This window comes from Theropithecus gelada, chromosome 9, assembly GCF_003255815.1.
Source record: "Theropithecus gelada isolate Dixy chromosome 9, Tgel_1.0, whole genome shotgun sequence".
In the NCBI taxonomy this organism is placed as follows: domain Eukaryota; kingdom Metazoa; phylum Chordata; class Mammalia; order Primates; family Cercopithecidae; genus Theropithecus; species Theropithecus gelada.
This window is the reverse complement of record NC_037677.1, coordinates 62,281,046-62,301,840: the sequence shown is the minus strand read 5'-3', so window position 1 is coordinate 62,301,840 and position 20,795 is coordinate 62,281,046. Positions and strand designations below refer to the sequence as shown.

The following is a 20,795-nucleotide window of genomic DNA, read 5'->3' as shown; positions in this document are numbered from 1 at the left end:
GCACAGACCAAGACCAAGCCTGGGGCAGGGGTGGGGTCCTTCTTTAAGGGTCTGTGGGAGGCACCTGCTTGGGTATCTGAGGGTCTAGGCTCAGGGGCTACATCCTGGGAAACCACAGCCAGAGACCCCTGCCACCTTTGCTGGTGGGCATAGCTAGAGTTGCTGGGAGCCCGCTCTCTCCAAGCAGAAGGTAGGGAGCAGAAGCCACCATGGCAAGAAGGGCAAACTGCCTGTGGGGGCCCATCGGGCATCAACAGGGTGAGGAGGATGACCCTGGTAGGAGCACCCTGGATCCCATGGCCGAGGTCTCAAGCTCGGACTCAGATTTCTCAGGCTCAGACTTTGCTCCCCCAGCCCCACCAAAGGGAGCAGCAAGGGAGGGGAGGTCTTAAGAGTGCACGCCTTGGAGTTAACCATGTTGGTTCATGTTCTAGCGCTGTGACTGTGTCACCCTGGCCAAGTCAATTGACCTCTCTGAGTCTCCGTCCCCTCCTTCATCTGTAAAGTGGGGATGCTATGGTGCTGGTCCTATAGGACTGTTTGGAAGGTGGAATGAAATAAAGTGCAGGAAATGCTTGGTAAATTTGGTGGCACATAGTTAAGTGCTCAAAACGAAATGTCAGAGGGGCACTCTCTCGCCCCTTCCCTTTGCTACAGCCAGGAGAAAGACTGGCACTGCTGACTCAGGCCTTGCCTGAGCACGTAGCCATTCCCCCACCATAGGCTCCTCCAATCACCTTGTATTAACCTTGGAATTTCCCCCCCATACGTATTTATTTTTTTCCTTTTTGTCAGCAGAAGAAAATTACACTTCTGCCGGCATTGTCCATCACAGAAATAAGCACTTGCAGTTGCAATTATAAAGGCCCAAATGACGGAATTAGTTTTGCTGGTAATGCCGGCATTGGGGAGAATCAGAAGAAATGCCTTATAAATCAGGCGCTAGGCAGCAGCCAGTCTCAGCTGCACCCTCTCCCCCACATGCTGACTGCAGGGCAGGGGCTGAGCGCAAGGAGGGTGCTGAGCGCCAAGCGGCCACTGATCTTCACTGCTCTTCCCCTGATGGTTCTGCTGAGGGAGGCTGTTGGGGGAGGCAGAGACTTCCTGAGCCCTCCTCCAGGCCTTGGTGCCAGCAGGTGCCCAGCTCTCTCCAGGAGCTCCCTGGACTCCTTGGTGCCCAGGCGATGACTGGCCCATAGACTGATATACATCTGCCCAAAGACAGCTTCTCCAGGATGAATCTATCTAAGCCAGCAGCCTCAGTGACCTTCAAGCCCACTTTTAGCCTTGTTTTCCTCGTAGTTCTTACCACTGCCTGGAATTACATTACTTAGTTATTTCTCCCCTTGCTGCTCTGTCTCCCCATTCTGAGTTTGTGTGTGTGTGTGTGAGACGAGTCCCCCTCTGTCCTAGGCCGAAATGCAATGGTACCATGTAGGCTCACTACCACCTCCGCCTCCCAGGTTCAAGTGATTCTCCAGCCTCAGCCTCCCGAGTAGCTGGGATTACAGGTGCGTGCCACCATGCCCGGCTAATTTTTGTATTTTTAGGAGAGGCAGGGTTTCACCATGTTGGCTAGGATGGTTTTGATCTCTTGACCTCAGGTTATCTGCCTGCCTTGGCCTCCCAAAGTGCTGGGATTACAGGCATGAGCCACCATGTCTGGCCTCCACATTCTGATTTTAAGTAGCAGTCCAGATTGTCATGCTTAGGATGTGACTTCAGTGTTGGGCACAGCAGCCAGCACATTGGAAAATTTCAAAAAAAAAATATTACTGGGCCGGGCGCAGTGGCTCATGCCTGTGATCCTAGCATTTTGGGAGGCCAAGGCAGGCGATCACAAGGTCAGGAGTTCGAGACCAGCCTGACCAACATGGTGAAACCCTGTCTCTACGAAAAATACAAAAATTAGCCGGGCGTGATGGCACACACCTGTCATCCCAGCTACTCAGGAGGCTGAGGCAGGAGAATTGCTTGAACCCGGGAGGCGGAGGTTGCAGTGAGCCGAGATCGCGCCATTGCTCTCCAGCCTGGGTGACAGAGTGAGACTGAGTCTCAAAAAAAAATGTACTAACTATGTGACTGAACAAGTGTCTGGTCACTGTTTTCATGAAGGTGCCTTCAGCGGTGTGCCGGGCATCTTCAGCTGCCCCTGCACATCCTCTGTGCCTGTCTCCTTCTGGGTGGGGCTGGGGCAATAGGGAGCCTGAGCAGGGGCCAGGGCGTTGGAGGTGCTCTATAAACCCCACCTGGCCGCATGCAATCCGGCAACCCCTCTGTCGCTGCTTGCTGCCCCTGTGGTGTCTGATCAGGGGGTACCAGCCCCACAGAAGGAAGGTAATGCTGACCCTCCGTGGCTGGCAATGGAAATCAACCTTCTACTAAACTGGGCAGAGATGTTGAGCCCTGTATCAAAACTGAGTTAGATACAAACTTCTCTCCTTCACAGGGAGGAAAGTGGGGCACACACAGACAGTTTTCAGGAACGGCAGATTCTGCTGGGTGTTCCAAGAGAGGGATGAGCAGGGGCTCCTGGGTCAAGACCAATGAATGGTTAGGGACTCTAGGAGAGGGGCATTTGGGATGGGCCTCGGGGGTGGATCAGAGTTTGGAAGGCAGTTACAGAATGAAAGGATAGAGGAACTAGCAATGAGAGAACAGGCTGGGGTGCCCCAGGGAAAAAGTAGATACAAGAACACTAAGCCCAACCAGACTGTGGACAGCATTTACACTAGGGTCTGAAATTAATTCAGCAGATCATAGGGAGCCATTGAAGGATTTTGAGCAGAGAAGGACAATAATTTTAGCTACTGGCTTTAACTTTTTGCCCCTGGGCCTCTTATGAGAACCTTGACAAGTAGTAAAATGCACTAGTGTGTACCTCTGAGTGCCAGCCAGAGCCGGGGGGAGCCATTAGATGGCAATGGAGACACAGAGGCACCAGAGGGAGGAGCCTGGAGCACAGTTGAGGTGCTCACCTGGAGCCTTGGTTTGGCATCTTTTTTTTTTTTTTTCTTTTTTTGACAGCGTCTCACTCTGTCACCCAGGCTGGAGTGCAGTGGCGCAATCTCGGTTCACTGCAACCTCCGCTTCCCAGGTTCAAGCGATTCTCCTGCCTCAGCCTCCGGAGTAGCTGGGACTACAGGCAACTGCCACCATGACTGGCTAATTTTTCTATTTTTAATAGAGATGGGGTTTCACCATGTTGACCGGGCTGGTCTTGAACTCCTGACCTCAAGTGACCCATCCGCCTCAGCCTCCCAAACCAAAGTGCTGGGATTACAGGCATGAGCCACCATGCCTGGCCTTTGATTTGGCGTTTCTTAGGTACAATATGAAAGTGGCCACCTGGGCCATCCCCTTCCCCGATCCCTGTCGCCATCTGGCTGGCCTGTGAGACCTTGGAAGTTACTCTGCAGGGAGACAGACATGCTCATTCCTAGAACATCGCAGGGAAGGGGGTGTTTGTAGCAGGAAGAGGAAATTTTGTTCTCTATACTTAGGCCCTTGGCACTCCTCAAACCCTCCTTCCTAAAATGGGCCCCAAGGGTCACTGTCTGTCTGCCACTTCATTTGTCTGTTGGACTTTTAGTTGGTAAGCCACAGACAAGTCTTGCTTGGGAGGAGGTTGTTTAAAAGGTACCATGACAAACAGTCACTTAACACCACTGCACCTCTGTTTCCTCACTTGCAAACAGGGGTGGGAGGTAATAACAGTACTTACCTGTGGAGATCTGGTCAAAATTAAATTCATACATTGGTATGTGTCATGAGAATGTGGATGTAGTTGTAGTTATAGGTGACAGAGACAGACTTACCTTTCCTGAGCTGCCTTTATGTCCGGGCCCTGTACTAGGCCCTGGGCACATGTGGACCCCATGACCCCACACTGCCCTCTGGGAGCCACGTCCTGGTTGCGGGAGACACGCGTTAGCCTCAGCTTCGGTGCCTCAGTGTGATCAGGGCTGGGAATGCTGAGTGAGTGCAGGGAGGAGCCCTAACTTTGCCTTGGGGGTCAGGGAGGGCAGAAGGGTGTGAGCCAGGCAGGAGAGGGAGGGGCGCCGTCCAAGTGGAGGGGGCAGAGCTGCACGTGCTCCAGTCTGGGTCAGAGATGAGGCTAGACATTCAGGGCTAGGGGGTTTTCCTTTGAGCTCAGATCTACCGCCTCCTCCCAGGCCCAGGGCCCCTGACAGGCCCTGCTGCAGCCTGGCGCTGGCCCCACACCCGACAAGGCCCAAGGTCAGTGCTGCTGCCTTCACCCTGGCAGGGGCAAGGAGCAGCTTTTCATCTAGTTCGGCTTCCTACACTTGAAAAATGAAAGCTTTCCCTCTCCTCCTCACCCAGGCATACATATTTCACACGGTCATTAGGCGGTGGCACTGAAGGACTCACAAATCTTCCCTGGTCAGCATCGGCAGCCTGGGCGGGCAGTGAGAGGCCCTGGGGACAAGGGTCACCGTGGGAGCCATGGCTATGCCCAGTTGGGCAGGGGAGGGCAAGCCGTGCAAGGGTTGGGGGTGTGAAGCCAGCTTCTGCTCTAAGACAGTCCAGTCCTGTCTCCTGGGGCTCATCACCTAATTTCCCTGGGCCTCAGCTGCTCCAGGCCCCAGGGTGAAGGGGATGGGACGCAGGCACCTCACACATCCTTCCCGTCCTGACAATCCAGAACAATTTTGTGGGGTACCCAGATCTGAAGAGTTCATCCCCAGGGCTCAGATGTGACCTTCTCCAGGGGCAGCACGCCCCCCATGACCCAGGCCCCTCCCTTCCTGCACACCCCACTTTCTGCTTCTCAGCTGCTGTCCTCCACCTCCTAGCCTGCTGTCTCTCCTCTACTTCCCTTTCCCTTTTCCTTCTGCCATTTGCTTCTCTTCTGTCCCCTTTCTTCTGAGTCCTGCCTTCTTTACCTTCACCCCAGTCTCTCTGCCCCTTCCCTATTTTCTCTGCACCACCCCCTTCTGATTCATTTTTCAGGCATTTAAGAAGCATCTACTGCATGCCAGGCACCGTCTGTGCTGCACAGTGAGCACCACAGGTGCCTTCTCTGCCCTCGTCCTTCCCCAAACCCTTTTCCTTTGACAAAGGCAAATGATGGGGGCCAAGGAGGTATGGTTTGGTCACACAGTGACCTGGAACTGAGGTCTCCACACCACAGTGACCCCTTGCCAAGGGGCTCAATGGCATGGCAGTCAGATCTTCCCAAGACCAAGCTGCAGTTATAACAGTCCAACAAGACCATGCAGTGATGACCGTGATTGTCAGTGGAACCTGGGAGTGGGAAGGGCTCTGGGATTCCTCCCGCTCCCCTTCTCCTCCATCCCTGTAAAGTGAGGATGAATCTGGGGTTGCTTTGGGCGGTGTGGTCTCCTCTTGCCTGGAATAACCAGGCTTCCTTCCTTCTGAGAACAAGCATCCCTCTTGGCTCAGAGGCAATAACTGATGAAGGGCAAGGGCATGGCTAGATGGCACAGGATTCAAATCCAGCACTGTTCTTTCTCTAGCTGTGAAGCCTTGAGTGAACGATGTACTGTCTTGATGCCTCAGTTTCCCCATCTGTAAATTGGAGGTGGTGCTGATAATAGTACCTACCTACAGGGCTGTTGTGAGGGTGAAGGGGTTGTAGGTAGAAGGCATGCAGGAGCCAGCAGTGGCTGCTGCCATTGTGAGGAATGGTGCAGGCAGTGGGAGAGGCCCCGTCTGGGAGCCAGTCCTGGGTTGGAGGGTGGTGACATGGCTCAGTGCCTTCCTTTCACTTGTTCAGCACGTACCCCCTGAGAACCTGTGAGGAGCTCTTAGCCTGGGTGTGGTGGCGGTGGGGACAGAGGTCTGCACAGTCTGTAGGAGCATAAGCTGTGGGGATATTGAATGGAAATTCAGCACAAGAGGCAGTCCTATACAAGCTGGCAACCCAGAGCCCTCAGAAATGGCATCTTTCTGTATAGCCAAGTGTTCTGGATAACTAAGATCTTAACCCTTTGGGTATAAACTTTTTTTCATTTCATTCATTTGGGATAGAAATATATTTTTCACTTATCTGCCTTCCTGAACTGAATATACTAAACACAAATTAGCTTTTCCTTGAAAATTCAGGCTTATCATAAAGAACATAGAATTTACTGGATTTCATAGAATCCAGGAACTTTGAAAGGAACCTCAAAAAATATTGAGCACAAAGGGATCAAAACATATTTTTAGCCGTGAGGGCTTTATCCACTTACAATCTTATAGAGATACCTTAAATACAAAACAGATGCAAGTGGACCCCAAAGTCAGTCTGAGGCCTTTCCCTACGGGCATCTGGTGGCAGGCAGCAGTTTGCCCTGCTCTAGGGCAGTGGCCTGGGAAGAGAGCAGAGGGCACATCTAGAACAGCGCCTTGCATGGATTATATGTTTCGTAAGTAACTATTGAATGAACAAATGATGTCATTTAGCCTGCACTGTGGATTAAAACCATGTGAGGGACAATATAGAAGCCAATGTTCCCAGCCACAAAAGCCAAACCCCTACTAGAACTTCAGGTCAGGGGAGATGGAGGAGGCCTCACTGGGATGGCCACAGAGAAGGAACACCAGGTGGGGGTAGAGAGGCCAGTTTCTGTCCTTCTGCTTCTGACCTGCTCCTAAGCCAGACTGGCAGCAGGCTTTCACCAGGCCTCACTGAGGTCTGAGCCTCCATTGTGTGACCTGTGAGACAGATGGAAATGTCTGTCTCCCTACCACATGGACAGCTGTGAGGGGAAACGAAGCCATAGTAAACCTGGATGTTCTTTGAAAATGTAAAAGGTATGACAGCCATGCAGGCTGCCACCATCATTGTCCTTGTCATCAGCATAAGGCTGGCCTCTCTCCTGTCTATCTCTTTTGACCATAAGTGATGCCAGCTTGGACCAGCCCAGTTAAAAGAGGTCTCAATTAGCCAGGCACAGCGGCTGATCCCTGTAGTCCCAGCTACTCAGGAGGCCACAGTGGGAGGATCCCTTGAGCCCAGCAATTGGAGGCCAACCTGGGCAACATAGAGAGACCCGTTTCTAAAAAAAAAAAAAAAGAGAGAGAGAGAGCAATCTCAGTGAACTCACAAACCAAATCAAGGGTGAGGAAGGGATGTCAGATCAGATTCAGGATTCTAAGACTACCAGAATTTGGCTTTCTCTTCTCCTAGCTCTCCTGAGGTCTGGGTGCATCTTCATCCTCCCCAAACGTGCAGCAGGTCTCAGTTCATGTCGCCCGTGCCTAACTCTCTGGAGGAAAGCTTTTATCCCCAGCAACGCAATAGGAAGAGTCCCCAGAGGATTCTGATGGACCCAGCTGTGGTCAAGGGCCATTCCCAGGCCAGTCCCTGTGGTCAGGGACAGGCAGGCAGTTCCCAGTCAGGCCTTTTGTGCAAGCAGAGGGAGGAGCCAGAGGAGACGAAGGCCACTGGGCAGATAGGCCTGCCCTATGCATGCAATGGATTTGAAAGAATTTCCAGGGTCAAAGAAGGGAGGGACCAGAGGGCTTCCCCCAGTGGCTAGTACATCTGACTTGGAGGCTTTAAGGACTGTGCGAGAAAAACCAGAAGAACCCACCAGATGGCTGACACCCACCTTCGTTTGTGGTACTCTCAAAACCACAGGCTATGATCCCAGGCCACGGGTCCAGGGTCTGTCTCCCAAGCTCTCGGAGCATCTGCAGAGAAGAAGCTTGCCCCGCCTGGAGGGGGCATGAGCCCCCATGAGCCCAGGAGGGGTGGTTTCACTCAGTTAGAGATGCCAGGTAGACCAGTCCTGTAGAACTGCGCCTTCCAATATAAATTTAAACAGCCAATAGCGGCCTGTGGTATCCTTACTGAACAGCATGGTTCTAGAAAATTCCACCTGGGCCAAAGGAGACATGCGAGAGGAATATGGATTTCCTGTGGACCTGAAACCTCAGCTGGGCCTGGCAGTAATGACTTCTTGTTCTCACCGTTGCAGGCAACAGACAATGATGCAGGCACCTTTGGGGAAGTCAACTATTTCTTCAGTGATGACCCAGACAGGTGAGACTCTACCCACAGTCCCTCAGGCCCCTCTGCAGCGGTCCTTGGCCTTCCCCAGACTCATGAGATCTGGGAACTTTTCAGTGCCCAGGGAGGGAGGTGCTGGGCCCTGTGGCTAGAGCACTGGACTGGAAGTTGGAGCCCATGGGCACTGTGGCTGGTTTGACCCTGATCGTGGCACAGCCTTGGTCAAGTCTCCTCAGCTCTCTGAGGCACAGCTTATCTGACCCTCAAAAGATAGCCTTTAGCTTTGGGAATGGATCCATTGTGTCTCTGAGAGGCTTTGAAGTACTAGCGACTGCATACCACCACCACCACCACCGCCGCCAGCCGCAGCAATTACGTGTCAGGCTCATCATGGCCAAGGGCTTCACACGCATTGTCTCATGTCATCCTCTCAGTGAAATGACAGAGGAACTCAGTCCTAGGCACTTTTATCATCCCCACTTTACAGGTGAGGAAAGTGCAACACAGAGAGGCTAAGTCACTTGTCCAAAGTCACACAGCTGTAAGTGCCATGGTCAGGCTTCTGCATGTGACCTTCACCACTAGGCTACACAGCCTGCCCCAGGAGGGCTGTCAATGTGCAGCAGCCCATGGGAGGGTTACTCGCCTCCCTGCCTGACACATGCCAGCCTTGCCCCATCACTCCTCATGGTAACATGGTCCAGGCTTGGTTTTGGGCCTTGTCTTCAATTAGTCCAAGCCAAAGGGCAGCCTTCTCACTTTTTTTTTTTTTTTTTTTTTTGAAACAGAGTCTCGCTCTGTTGCCCAGACAGGAGTTTTATGGCACAATCTCGGCTCACTGCAACCTCCGCCTCCTGGGTTCAAGCAATTCTCCTGCCTCAGCCTCCTGAGTAGCTGGGATTACAGGCACCCACCACCACACCTGGCTAATTTTTGTATTTTGAGTAGAGATGGGATTTCACCATGTTGGCCAGGCTGGTCTCGAACTCCTGACCTCAGGTGATCCACCCACCTCGGCCTCCCAAGTGCTGGGATTACAGGCATGAGCCACTGTACCCAGCCCCCTCTCACTTTTAACATGCTCAAAGACCACATGTCTGATGCACTGGGAAGCCCGGTGGAATGAGTGAGGTGGTGGGTGTCAACTTGGATGACTGACCCCGACTATCTGTGAGAAAGATCAAGAAAAGATGGGGAAGGAGCTAGATGCAGTGGCTCATGCCTGTAATCCCAGCAGTTTGGGAGGCCGAGGTGGGTGGATTACCTGAGGTCAGGAGTTCAAGACCAGCCTGGCCAACATGATGAAACCCTATCTCTACTAAAAATATAAAAATTAACCGGGCGTGGTGGCAGGTGCCTGTAGTCCCAGCTACTTGGGAGGCTGAGGCAGAAGACTGGTTTGAACCTAGGAGGCAGAGGTTGCAATGAGCTGAGATTACGCCACTGCACTCCAGCCTGGGCGACAGAGTGAAACCCTGTCTCAAAAAAGAAGAGACAAGGAGATTGTTAGGGGCATCTGGCCATTCTCTGTCACTCAGTGATGGGGGCCTCAAATGGGAGGAAGGCACCAACATGGCTGAATGCACAGGGAATCCTTTCCCCAGGGGACCCGTGTTCATGTAGCCTTATCCTGGTCATCTTGGATGGTCTCACCTCTTCCCGTCTTCTGGGCCTGAGACTTTCCTCACTCTGAGCCAGAACCTTCCAGGCTTGGTGGTTGGCAGCTGTGGTCAGAGCACACAGATGTCAACTGACGTCTCAGATGAGGCTCCTGAGGGGACATTTAGAGGACGTAGTTGGAGGGGTTGTCTTGCCATACCTTTCTACTACCCAGGAGATGTCTACCAACCTCCCGCTCAAGGCTCATCTCCTCAAAGTCAAGGGGCAGCTCCCAAAAGAGGACCAACCACCCTGCCCTTCACCAGCCGCTTTCTGCCCATTCCTAGCATGCTGGTGCATCTAAATGTCTGCAATAGGTAGGAACTCCTGTTCACAGCAGGAGGGTTGTTCTGCCTGGTTTCCTCTTTGCTTAAATCAGGCGACTCCTCCTGCCCACCTCGTGTGATCCTGATCCCTGCCCCCACCCACCGCCTTTAGAAATAGCAGCTCTTCTCAGGGCAAGTGAAAGGGAAGGCAGATTTCAGACTTCATTTATTTCTGTTTGTCACTCTGGGCAAGGACAGGCTGGGAAATGCCGGCCCCATCAAGCCTGTTTTAAACCACAGTGTTCCTTCCCTCCATCCTCCCGGCCTGGCACAGATTCTCGCTGGACAAGGACACGGGACTCATCATGCTGATTGCCAGGCTGGACTATGAGCTCATCCAGCGCTTCACCCTGACGATCATTGCCCGGGACGGGGGTGGCGAGGAGACCACAGGCCGGGTCAGGATCAATGTGTTGGATGTCAACGACAATGTGCCCACCTTCCAGAAAGATGCTTATGTGGGTGCTCTGCGGGAGAACGAGCCTTCTGTCACACAGCTGGTGCGGCTCCGGGTAAGGTGCCAGGGAGCCCTGCACTCCTGCCATTCATCTTACCCTTCCCCCTGTACTTGCTTGCTTGCTTCTTTTTTTGTTGTTTTTTTGAGACAGAGTCTCACTCTTTCACCCAGACTGGAGTGCAGTGGTACGATCAGAGTTCATTGCAGCCCCAAACTCCTGGGCTCAAGCAATCCTCCTGTCTCTGCCTCCTTAGCAGCTGGGACTACAGGCTTGAGCCACCGTGCCTAGCCTGTGCTTTCTTCTTGACCAACCCCTCGGGAACCCACTGCAAGAGGGGCTGACCTCCCATCCACAAAGAATGCTGCAGATTTGAGAGTCAAATTCTTGGTCTGTGTTGGGCCTTCTCTGAGCAACACCTCATGTCCTTGGTACCAAATGGGGCTTTATATGTCTCAGCTTAAATATTAGGTCAGAATTAGCAAAAGATCCCCGTCCCCACCCATCCGCCGCCATCTCCCTTAGCAAGGACATTGAGTGGGGAGGACTTCCTTGTGTCAGGACCCCCTTCAAACCCTTTAATGACTGACTAGAATCAGGAAGTGCTACAGCTGGAAGGAGCTACAGAAACCATGGAGTGCAACCCCATTTTACAGAAGGAGAACGCGGAGGGGAGACGCTTGCCCACGAAGACATAGTTAGTAGAGTATCAGAGCCAGGTCTAGTCCTGGAATGCTATTCTCCAAGTGCTTCCTGCAACAAGTCCCCACTAGGCTTCAGTGACCTTTAACCAGAGACTTTTAAATGTCCCCCCTTCCCATGCTGCCTACCCAAAGGGATGGGACCCAGAACCTCCATTTGGAACTTGTTTTCGAAGCAGGCAGGGATGAAGGCAAGGCTGGAAGGGTGGGCACAGGGGATACCTAGAAGAACAGACCATGTGCCCGCCCAGCCTATCCATGGCCCCCCATACAACCCTGTCCTGCCATGCCCTCCGTGCTCAGCTCCAGGTATATACCCCCAGTGATGGGGACCACTGGAGGCTCTAGAGTGAGGGATGACCTGGAAAGAAGCTCATTAATTCAGTGCCCAGAGAAGACAGCCAAGGGGAAGAGGGATCCCTGGCCCCACTCCAGGTGCCTTCCTTTCTCCTTGCTTTCATGCAATATGCGTGGATTAGACACCCACTGTGGCCAAACACTGGGTTGGCCTGTAGGTATGCAGCAGCAATCAAGAAACAAGGTTCCTGCTCACATGAAACTGATAGTCTAAGCGAGGGAGGCAGAAATTAGATAAGAAATTACCACTGGGCGTAAGGGGACCAGTGGGGTAAGGGGACCCAAGGCCCCTAACCGGGTCCGGGAGTCAGGGAAGGCGTCTGCAGGTGGGGGTGTTCCAGCTGGGGTTGAGGGTGGGAGGTAATTGTGTCTCAGCCTCTGGGAAGGCCAGGCCTCCACATTCTTCCTGGGCATCCTACCTGCCCTTTAGATTCCCCAGGCTGCCTCCACACACAGCACATGGAGGGGGGCAGGGAGTCTGCTGGAAGCCAGAGTGCGGCCTCTAGTTGAAGCACAAGGGGTGCCTCCCGGGTTCCTGGGCCGGGACAAGACCCAGGGCTGGATCACCCAATAAAGGAGCTGTCAGTAGGGCCAGGCTTCCCCTCCCTCCCAGCTGCCCACCCTCTTCTGGTCCTCAGCCTCCTGCAGGCTCACGGCTCTTGTCTGCCCTCTTCCTTCCAGGCAACAGATGAAGATTCCCCTCCCAACAACCAGATCACCTACAGCATTGTCAGTGCGTCTGCCTTTGGCAGCTACTTCGACATCAGCCTGTACGAGGGCTATGGAGGTAGGTGTGGGGCAGGACTCGGGGCCCAGCCAGGAGGAGGGCTGGGGGGCTCTCTGTACTCACACCTCCCTTGTGCGGGTGGGGCGGGCACCCCGTGTCTCCCTGACACCCTGGGCTACTCAGGAAGCTGCCCGGAGCACCTGGGGCTGGAGCGGGATGTGGCCTGAGTCGCCCTTCCGTAGGGTCAACATCTGTGTCTCTCATCAGCGGGATCTCTCTCTGGTTCTCAGGCCATGGCCAGCCCTGCAATCGAGCCAGAAGTGTGATGGTAACAGAATCTCTGGGGCTCTCTGTTTCTTACCAAGGCTGCGGGCAGGTCTGTGGGATGGAAGCTCGTTAGCCAAGGCTCCCTACCCTTTGGGCGGCCCTGTGGGGCCAGGCACTCTGTACCATGCCCTGCTGCCTACTGTGGGTCCCCATCCCTGGAGCCCTGGCAGGAAATAGCAGCAGCAACCTCAAGCTCCAAGATCCCAAGAGAGACTACTTTGTTTTTCAGACAAGGCAGCTAAGGCCCAGAGACGGAGCAACTTGCCTGAGCTCACCCAGCAAAGCTGCTGAGCTTGGCACCAAGTCCCTGTGTGGTCTGGCCCTTGGTTGCCTTGCGAGCCTCAACTCTCAGCAGCCCTTCCCCCACCAGAGTCCAGCCTCTTCGAACACTTTGACACTTGTCTCCCCTTACTGGTGTTCACTCCCATGTTTTTGCAAAGTGTGTTCCTTTTGCCAGGAAAGCGCTACCTCCTTGCCCCTTGGTCCCGCCTCGCTTTGGCTGTCCAGTGTGTAGCCCCTGGCTAGCTTTAAGTGCTCATTTAACACTTCCTCCTCTGGGAAGCTTCTCTGATTCCTGGAGCCAGCGTTAGGTGCCCCCAGGGCAGAAGGGATCGATGTGCATTGAATGACTCTAGGTCCAGTGCTCACTCCTCCCACTGCCCCACAGTTTGTTCAGAGAAATGCCATTGTAGAAATTGCAGTTCTGACCAGAGAGGTGGCTCAGGCCTGTAATCCCAGCAGTTTGGGAGGCTGAGGCCAGTAGATCAATTGAGGTCAGGAGTTCGAGACCAGACTGGCCAACATGGCAAAACCCTGTCTCTACTAAAAATACAAAACGGCCAGGCGTGGTGGTGTGCACCTGTAATCCCAGCTACTTGGGAGGCTGAGGCAGGAGAATCACTTGAATCTGGTAGGCAGAGGTTGCAGTGAGCCCAGGTCGCGCCACTGCACTCCAGCCTGGTGACAGAGTGAGACTCCGTCTCAAAAAAAAACAAAACAAAACAAAAAAAACAAATTGCATTATTTATGAAATCTACATCCATCTTTCTTTCTTTCTCTTTCTTTTTTTCTTTCTTTTCTTTCTTTTTTTTTTTTTTTGACAGCGTTTTACGCTGTCACCCAGGCTGGAGTGCAGTGGCTCTATCTCGGCTCATTGCAACCTCCACCTCTGCCTCCTGGGTTCGTATGATTCTCCTGCCTCAGCCTCCCGAGTAGCTGGGATTATAGGCGTGCCACCACACCCAGCTAATTTTTGTATTTTTAGTAGAGATGGGATTTTGCTAATGCTGGCCAGGCTGGTCTTGAACTCCTGACCTCAAGCCATCTGGCCGCCTCGGCCTCCCAAAGTGCTGGAATTACAGGTGTGAGCCACCGTGCCCGGCCCATCCCTCTTTCAAAAACTTAAAAGTTCCATGCTTCTGCCTGCCTCCATACCTCATCCTCCTCTCAAGTAGAAGAATCCCCCTTAGATTTTATATTACTAAAGCAATAATCTTGTTTCCCTTTTCCAAATAGAAAGGTGTAATTTAATATTGTTGTAATGCCTTCTAAGACCTCCCATGCCCCCTACTCCCAAGCCAATATGCCTTCCCTCCCCAGTTGAGAATCAATGGCTTAGCACAAACGAGTACTAATGGAGGGACTTCAGGCATGTGCAGTGGTGGGGATATTTCAGGGCAGGGGCATCTATCTTAGCTCCCTGCAAATCCTGCCTCTCAGCCTGGGTCTGCCTTTGGCGTTAGGGTTCTTCACCCACCTCTAAACAGAGTTCTGTTGAAGGTAAGGTCTGCAGCACCCAACCCTGAGTACCTCCCCATGCGGTCTAAACAGTGCCCAGAATAGGTGACTGGATGGGCATGAAGAGCCCATAGCATAAAGTGGGGAGGAAATGGAGGGAAGAGAAGAGAGAGAGAGACGCCAGGGGCAGTTGGCTCACACCTGTAATCGTAGCACTTGGGGAGGCCAAGGCGGGAGGATTGCTTGAAGCAGAAGTTTGAGACCAGCCTAGGCAACACAGCCAGACTCTGCTTCTGCAAAGAAAACTTCATAAATAAAAATAAATAAAGGAGAAGGGAGGGAAGAAGATTAGAGAACTAGGGCTAGAGGAGACTGAGGAGGATCCTGCCTTCTGCACCCCACTGCCTGGTCCTCCCTGGCATCCCCAATGCTGGGCAACAACTGGGGAACTCTGTGCTTACCTGGAGAGAGGAGTAGTGACAGGGAGGGCTACAGGGCCTGAGGCATGACCCTGTCCTCTGAGCAGCTTCCAGACTGATGAGGGGAAATCCATAAAGTGCCGGATGAGTGAGTGAGACAGACAGACAGACAAGCAGGCAGGAGTGCCTACTAAGAAAGAGCCTGGGTTCTGGAGCTCATCTCCCCACTCTATTGAGTTGAGAGCTGTGTGACCTTGGGCAAGTTACTGAACGTCTCTGAACTTGGTTTCTTCATCTGTAAAAGTGGGGCTTACATTACCACCAAACCGGCTATCACCTCATGGGCTCCGCACAGGGTCCAACACACTTCAGGCAGTCAGGAAACCTCAGTCGAGATGGTGAGGCTCCAGGTGTTCAGAAAACAAGCCAGAGCTGGCCTGGGCCATGCCAGCCATACCTTCTTTGCCCAAAGGGGACCCCTGGCTGGACGGGCATCTCAAGTCTGCTTACAGAGGGATCTGGCCTGTTCCTGTCATTTCAGTGATCAGCGTCAGTCGCCCCCTGGATTATGAACAGATATCCAATGGGCTGATTTATCTGACAGTCATGGCCAAGGATGCTGGAAACCCCCCTCTCAACAGCACCGTCCCTGTCACCATCGAGGTATTTGTAAGTACCCAGGGCCTCTGGCCTTGCCCTTCCAGGAGCTGGGAGTCAGGTGAGGAGGAAATGTCGTGGGCTTCCTTCATTTATGGCTGCGTTCTGTGAAGAACGGGAGAATTACTGGAAGGTCATCTTCTCCCTTCGCTCTCTCTCCCTATCCCGCTCTTCTTTTTTTCTTCCCTTTTCCACTCCTCTGAAGATCTAAAGGGGTCTGAAACCAAGCCACAGTTTGTCTGACATGAATATCAAGCACACCTTAGTGCTTTCTGTGTCTGAAATTATCAGTTGCTGAATCCATCTCCACGCTGGTTCGTTTGCCCCATGCCACACCAGGATGCAGAGTGTGGTATGACAGCGGGACCAATGGGCCTCTCCGCATGGAGACCTCCCCGCACGCACCTGTGCACGCACTGCCTGCCCCCCTCCCCAGCTGTGGGAGACAGTGAATGCGTGTTGATGGAAGAGTTAGTGCATTATCGGCTCCGGGAGGATTAGATCAGATTGTCAGGTTCGGAGATGCGCTGTGATTTGACATAAGCTCAGGAAAATCTCCCCCTGGAGCAGGCATGCTGGAGAGCCTTCCTGTCACAGCCAGCTTCACCAGCAGCCTCTGCCACTGCCCCACACCGGGCCTTAACAAGCTCTTTCTTCTCAACCTGAGGCTGAAGCTCCAGGGCCAGCTCCCAAGTGGAGAGGCCCTTGTCTGGGTCGGGAACCCTATTTGCTTGCTGAATAGGATGGAGCTGGAATGATGGGAAAGTCAGTGTGATGCCTGACGGGGGAGCCTTCCAGATGGCCACGTGGGAGCAGAATTTAGGGGTGGCCAGGAGAGTGAGGCTCTGCAGAACCAGGATAGCAAAGGGAAGGGCAGAGAGTTGGGGCCTTGCTTCTGGATTCCTTATGCCTGGCACCTCAGGCTTCAGGGAGTGTCAGGGGAAGGAGGACAGGGACCAGGAGATCTTCAGAAGCCTTAAAACCGGCCTGGGCCAGGCTCTGTGGCTCATGCCTGTAATCCCAGTACTTTACGAGGCCAAGGTGATCACAAGGTCAGGAGTTCAAGACTAGCCCGGCCAACATGGTGAAACTCCGTCTCTACTAAAAATACAAAAGTTAGACGGGTGTGGTGGCGGGTGCCTGTCATCCCAGTTACTCAGGAGGCTGAGGCAGGAGAATCATTTGAACGCTGGAGGCAGAGGTTGCAGTGAGCCGAGATTGCACCATTGCACTGCAGCCTGGGCAACAAGAGCAAAACTCCATCTCAAGAAAAAACAAAACAAAAAAAACCCCACCTGACTCAAAGCTGTAACCTCCCACCTAGAAACACCGAGGGTAGGGAACAAGAATGCATCCCCTGGCAGTCATGACCATGGCTGGCACTCTTTACCCCATGGTCCGACCCGGACCACATCACCCAAACCTGGCCTTAGTTTCCCAGACTTGACCACAGCCCCCAAGCCTCCTCTAATCCTAGCTACCCTCACAACCCTGACCAACCCACCTGTCGTTTTCAACCAGCCACGATGCTGCTCTGCACAAGGAGACAGTGAATTCTGTGCTGGGCCCCCAGTAGGACAAGAAGGTGACTATGTATCCTGCTCTACTCCCCAAGAAGACACCAAGTGGAAAGAGGGGTGTGGCTGTGGAGGCATATGGGTCTGAAACCTGGCTCTGCTACCCTCTTGCTGTGTGACCTGGGTCTCTGAAACAACATCCTCATCTGCAAAATGGGGATAATCGTGGTATCTGCCTCATGATATTTTTGTGAGGATGAAATGGGATTGTGCAGGTGGCACCTGGCACCTGGAATGTTGGCTGTCATTACAGCCAATAAGACAGCCATGCATAACAGCAGCCACACCCGTGCCCCAGCCTGTCACTAGTGCAAATGGGAGTTCCCGTGAGTGGGCTGAGGCAGAGAGGGAGCCGTTCAGGCTTTAGGGAGTGGATGCTGGAGAGGGTAAGAGTAAGGGAGGTCTAGGGAAATAAGTTAAGTGTTCTGGCTAGCCCGGGTCTGGACAGACCTAAGTAGCCAAATGGAAATTAAACTGTGCTGAGCTCCAGCAATGTGCCAGGTCGCTTCACATGACCCAGTCCCTTTCAGTCCCACTTTACAGATGGGGAGGCTGAGGCTCCAGGAGGACCCAGGGTCACCAGTGCCTTTCTTTCTTCACCTTTCTTCCTTATTGGCAGAGCTGGGACTTAAACCCTGACCTGAATGACTCCCATGTTGATATTCTTTCCACCACAGCCACAGGCCTGGAACCTTGGTCATCCCTATCCACATGTGACTGAGACCGGAGCTTCTCAAAGTTCCCTGGGCCCTGGAATTCCCTGGGGATTTCATTAAAAGACAGATTCCTATTTAGTGGGTCTGAGGCAGGGCTAGGATTCTGTGTGTCCTCCCAGCTCCCAGGTGATGTGGATGCTTCTGGTCAGGGGACCACACTTTGAGGAGCAAGGCCTTCAGAGACCCACCCTCATGAGATTTTGAAACCCGAGCTCTGCCCCAAACCCCAGACCTGTCCCAACCTGTAGCTCAGCTAAGGCAGGGACCGGAGCATCTCGTTGTGCCTCAGCCCCCCTCAAAGGGACCAGAGCATGCAGGGAGAGGAAGGCGAAGGGACTGAACTCCCTTTTTGCCCCTGCAGACAAAAGTGTGATCCGCAGCCTCCCTCCCTGAGACCACAGAGGAGGTGGGTGGGGGTAAGAATCCGCCTCACTTTGCACTTGGCAAGCCAGGGTGTGCCCTGGCAGGAAACCACAGTGGCCTAGTAGAAAGGAGCCCATTTTCAAATTCCCTCAAAGGCATCCCAGGGACCAGCAGGGGCCCTGCACTTCCCTTTGGAGTCCACCCTAACCCTGGGGCAGCCGGAGAGTCTGGCAACAAAGACAGGTGCCACCTTGCTGTGAGTGAACATTGTCTCTCAAGCAGGGCCTCTGGATGGCACAGTCACTTGTGTCTGAGGACCACACTTGAAAAGGTCACCGCCTTCGGGCTGATTTTGCACGTGGCTGGCTTTTAAGTAGCTGTCACTCGGCTAAGCGGCCTCCTCCCTCCACAAAAAGGATTTTCTCCCAATTGGAATTTAAAAACCCAGCAGCAATGAAGTCGTGGATGGCAGCATTTCCTGCACAGGTTGGGGTGAGGGAAAGGCAGATGGAAACCACGGGGCTCCAGGAGGAGGAGGGGCCGGAGGGGCCAGGTGATTCTTTTTCATCCACTGCTTGTTGGTTTTTAATAAAGAAGTCAAACTCGGTTTGTAGATTTCCCATTAGGGGACAATAAGCTTTTGTAGAGCGAGCCGCTGAATTAGAACTAATAGCAAATGCAGCGCCAAGATCCAGGGAAATATCACCGCTAATAAGTTTCTGCCTCATGCTCTGTCACTGACATTCTCCGCACCGTTTCGTGCAGCCAGGCAGAAGCTTAAATGTATAAGTATATGGGGCACTCGCACCCGCACCAGGGACGGGGAAGATGCCCAGGCATGCAGCTGGGGCATTGGACATCAGGGGAATCCTGAGACTACTGGGTATCTGGGGAGCGGGGCAGGTCAGCGTGAGCCAGGGTGCCATCCAGAGCCAAGGGACAGATTGGAGAAAGAGAGGATCACTCCTTTCTGGGCACCCACAATCTTAGCAGGCTGAGATTCTCGGATGTCCCAAGGGGTGTGCAGCCAGATAGCATGCCCCCATCTTTCATGGCTGCTCCATCAGCAGAGACTCCAGCAAAGGGGGCTTCGTACAGGATCCTTTCCCTCTAAGAGCTCGCAGTTCCACGAGAAGCCAGGCCCTGTCATGGAACTCCTATTTGCACTAGCAAACAAACAGGAACTGCCGAAGACTGTAGCATAAAGACTGGCCAGCAGTGCCGGGACTCAGCCTGACTCCTGAGCTCTGCACTGGACTCTTGGGAAAGGGGAGATGGTCATGAGTCAAGTGGGCTGGGGAGGCTTCCTCCAAGAAGTAAGCAGGGAGGAATTCTTGTTAAGGGATTGCAATTCTTGTCCAGTGAGGATAAGAGTATTAAAGGGCAGGAAAGCCTCTTCTCATTGAAGAGGAAGGGCCGCGGTGTGGAGGAGTTGGGGGATGCGTAGGAGGAGGCAGAAGCTACCCACCCCACCTTGCCAGGCTCAGCCCCTCAGCCAAACACCATCCTCTGGCCACTGGCGAAGGCTGGGCTAGAAGAGCTATTGCTTTAGAACTGACAGGGGTGGGGCTCTGGGCCAGGGGTGGCCCAGGGGCTGGAAGAGCCATTGTTCTTGTGTGCAAGGAGGAGTCTAGCTGTACCTGCCAGCAGCCAGCCCAGGGCCAGAGTTTGGGCTCTGGGAACCCCCTGACCCTGACCTGCCCCTGCATACTTCGGTATCTTTGGGGAGAGTCCTAGAAGCTTTTGTCATCATCCTGGTGGACCTACACAGGGGTCCAAGTGGGCATTCTCAGCATGGGAGCTGGGGGTGTGAGTGCTGGAGTGAGCTTGGGGCTCAGCTGGAGGACCAGCGGGGAGGCTGGGGACCTGGCAGCTGTTGGCAGTCCCAGCTGCTGCCGGCACACTCCCTCTCCCTGGGCCTCCCCATCCCTTCCTGAGGCCTGCATGTTTCCCCAGGGCTGGTCCTACCTCCTAGAACTGTAGCCTGCCAGAGGGTTACCTGACTGCCTGTGACACCTCACCTGGCTCTGGTTATACGGAGAGGCCAGAGCTCTTTAGTGCCAGCCTGGCCTAGCCTAACTCCTTGGTGCCCACCTTAGACATCCGGCCAGCCACCTGCCTCCCTGGCTCCTGCAACCTGTCTGTTTTCCTTCCAGGATGAGAATGACAACCCTCCCACCTTCAGCAAGCCCGCCTACTTCGTCTCCGTGGTGGAGAACATCATGGCAGGTACAGGCTCAGGTCGGGGGGTGGGGGGCACATGAAGGTAGGCAGCCAGCAGTCACGGCACCCAGGATGTGCAGACTCCGGCTCTGCACACAAATTCTGAGAGGTCCATGACCTTCTCTTTCCCCAGCCAAGCTCCTTGACAAATCGGGGAGCCTTTGGAGACATCTAGTTACCTGCCAGCTAACAGCTAGTTACAGAGCACCTACTATGTGCAGGTGCTGTGCTGGGCACTTGGTTCCTGCTCTCCTTTAACTATAGTCTAGTGGAGAAAGAATAATGATCCATGATTAATTAAGCAATCTTGACTAACAGTCCCAAGTGTGCAGAGGGCTCTGAGACTACAGTACTGAGAGGCAGGTCCCAGGGGCCATGATTTCAGAGAAGTGGCCTTACAGCATGGCATGTGTTCCTATGTGAGGATGCGATTAACAGGCTAATCTCTGGGCCAGGCTCAGGTTGCAGGGCTCAGCTTGCAGACCCAGTACCACCAGCTCTACACTCAGGTTCCAAGGGATCTGTTCTGCCCTCAGGGCAGGCTGGCAGCTTCACCCTTACCCTCAG

At 53.6% G+C, this 20,795-nt stretch overlaps 1 protein-coding gene across 6 annotated transcripts in view; it reads left to right on the top strand.

Moving 5' to 3' along the window:
- CDH23 (cadherin related 23) overlaps window positions 1-20,795 on the top strand; it is a 419,472-nt gene that overhangs the window by 272,617 nt on the left and 126,060 nt on the right. For all 6 annotated transcript variants that reach the window (XM_025397731.1, XM_025397736.1, XM_025397735.1 and 3 more), the window contains 5 exons: window positions 7,953-8,017; window positions 10,244-10,481; window positions 12,164-12,269; window positions 15,234-15,361; window positions 20,162-20,234. In XM_025397731.1, coding sequence (XP_025253516.1) covers window positions 7,953-8,017; window positions 10,244-10,481; window positions 12,164-12,269; window positions 15,234-15,361; window positions 20,162-20,234 — 610 coding nt within the window. The remainder of the gene's footprint in view (window positions 1-7,952; window positions 8,018-10,243; window positions 10,482-12,163; window positions 12,270-15,233; window positions 15,362-20,161; window positions 20,235-20,795) is intronic.